This window comes from Buceros rhinoceros, unplaced genomic scaffold (assembly GCF_000710305.1).
Source record: "Buceros rhinoceros silvestris isolate BGI_N320 unplaced genomic scaffold, ASM71030v1 scaffold3435, whole genome shotgun sequence".
NCBI lineage: Eukaryota > Metazoa > Chordata > Aves > Bucerotiformes > Bucerotidae > Buceros > Buceros rhinoceros.
This window is the reverse complement of record NW_010410980.1, coordinates 80,130-81,420: the sequence shown is the minus strand read 5'-3', so window position 1 is coordinate 81,420 and position 1,291 is coordinate 80,130. Positions and strand designations below refer to the sequence as shown.

The 1,291-nt window shown below is 35.8% G+C and overlaps 1 protein-coding gene across 2 annotated transcripts in view; it reads left to right on the top strand.

The window, feature by feature from the left end:
- Positions 1-265: 265 nt before the first annotated feature.
- POT1 (protection of telomeres 1) overlaps positions 266-1,291 on the top strand; it is a 67,172-nt gene continuing 66,146 nt past the window's right edge. For both annotated transcript variants that reach the window (XM_010135790.1, XM_010135789.1), the window contains exon 1: positions 266-388. In XM_010135790.1, the coding sequence (XP_010134092.1) occupies positions 266-388 (123 nt within the window). The remainder of the gene's footprint in view (positions 389-1,291) is intronic.

Sequence of the window (1,291 nt, the reverse complement as noted above, 5' to 3'; positions counted from 1 at the left end):
AATTTGCAGTGTTTTGGAATGTTTACAGAATAATTTGGCTGTCTGTCTATTGCCAAATAAATGTTGCTTTCTCTCTTCCTGCTGTTAGTGGTACTAAGAGATGAGGCCAATCCCTCTAAAGATTTTTAGTCTTACGTAATTAAACTTTCATATTATGAAATAGATAAATACTCTTCTTCTGAGTAAATTGCAACTTCTAGTAACTCCTGATTCGGAAATGATGAGTAGCTTCAAGAGTCTATTTTTTTGTTTAGATAAAGCAGCTATGCCTGTTCAATTGGTGAAGATCATTAAAGGCAAATCTGAGACTCCACTGCCGAGCCATCTGCAGGAGGAAGATTTGAATCATTTGCAAGAAGGCTTTGACCATACCAACAAATACTTTCAGGTAACTTACTGATAGAAGAGTTTTGGCTTACTTATAAATAGCTCCTCTATATTCCATTCCAGTTGGAGACTTGCTGCAGCTGTGTGTCTTTGTGTGTATCGGTTGCCCATCTTTAAGCAACATAAAATTATGACCCTGTTGTGCTTTATTGCCTGTTCCTATCGATTTCTGTTGATTGACAGTTCTGTCCCTTCCTCTTACATTGTCAGACTTAAATTTTGTAAGAGTTTTTCTTAGCTTCTAAACTGTGGACCCGTTTAAAAATACATTAATATGTAGAAGGCTGTTTCGAAAATAGGGGAACTTAAGTGGTATTTTGGTTTTTTTGAAAAAATGGCAATAAGCATCACCATCCTGTTAAAAATCAGATTTTAGAGTAATGACTTCTAAAGGAGTTTTCTTTTCCTGTATAAAGGAATGCAATATCCAGTTTCATGGAAGGAGGGCTCTGAGGCAACTACCTGCATTAAGATACAATTAAGGTTTTTTTATCATTACAAAGTATGCATTTATATTTTACAGTAGTCTGACATGATTTCGGATTGGAAGTACAATCCTGGTATACTGATGAAATGCAGAAATATTTTTTTCATCCCTAACACAACTATACCATGTAAAATGCAGTGTCAATTCCTAGGGGTTTTCTTTTTTAACCCGTTTAACCTTGAAAAAGCAAAGTACCAACTCTATGTGTTCAAAGGGACCTGTGGTTCCAGAGATGGATGCACTGCACCTGTAATTTCCCACCTCCAGGGTGCTCAAATGTTAAATGTTTGGTTGGTTTTGTTTTTTTTTTTTTTTTTGTGAATGGTTCTGAAAATCGTTTTAGTCGTCCCTGATGCTTGTTAGGAAGTCAACATCATCCCAGGCTTGCCTTCAGTCTGTTACCAAAAAAAAAAAAAA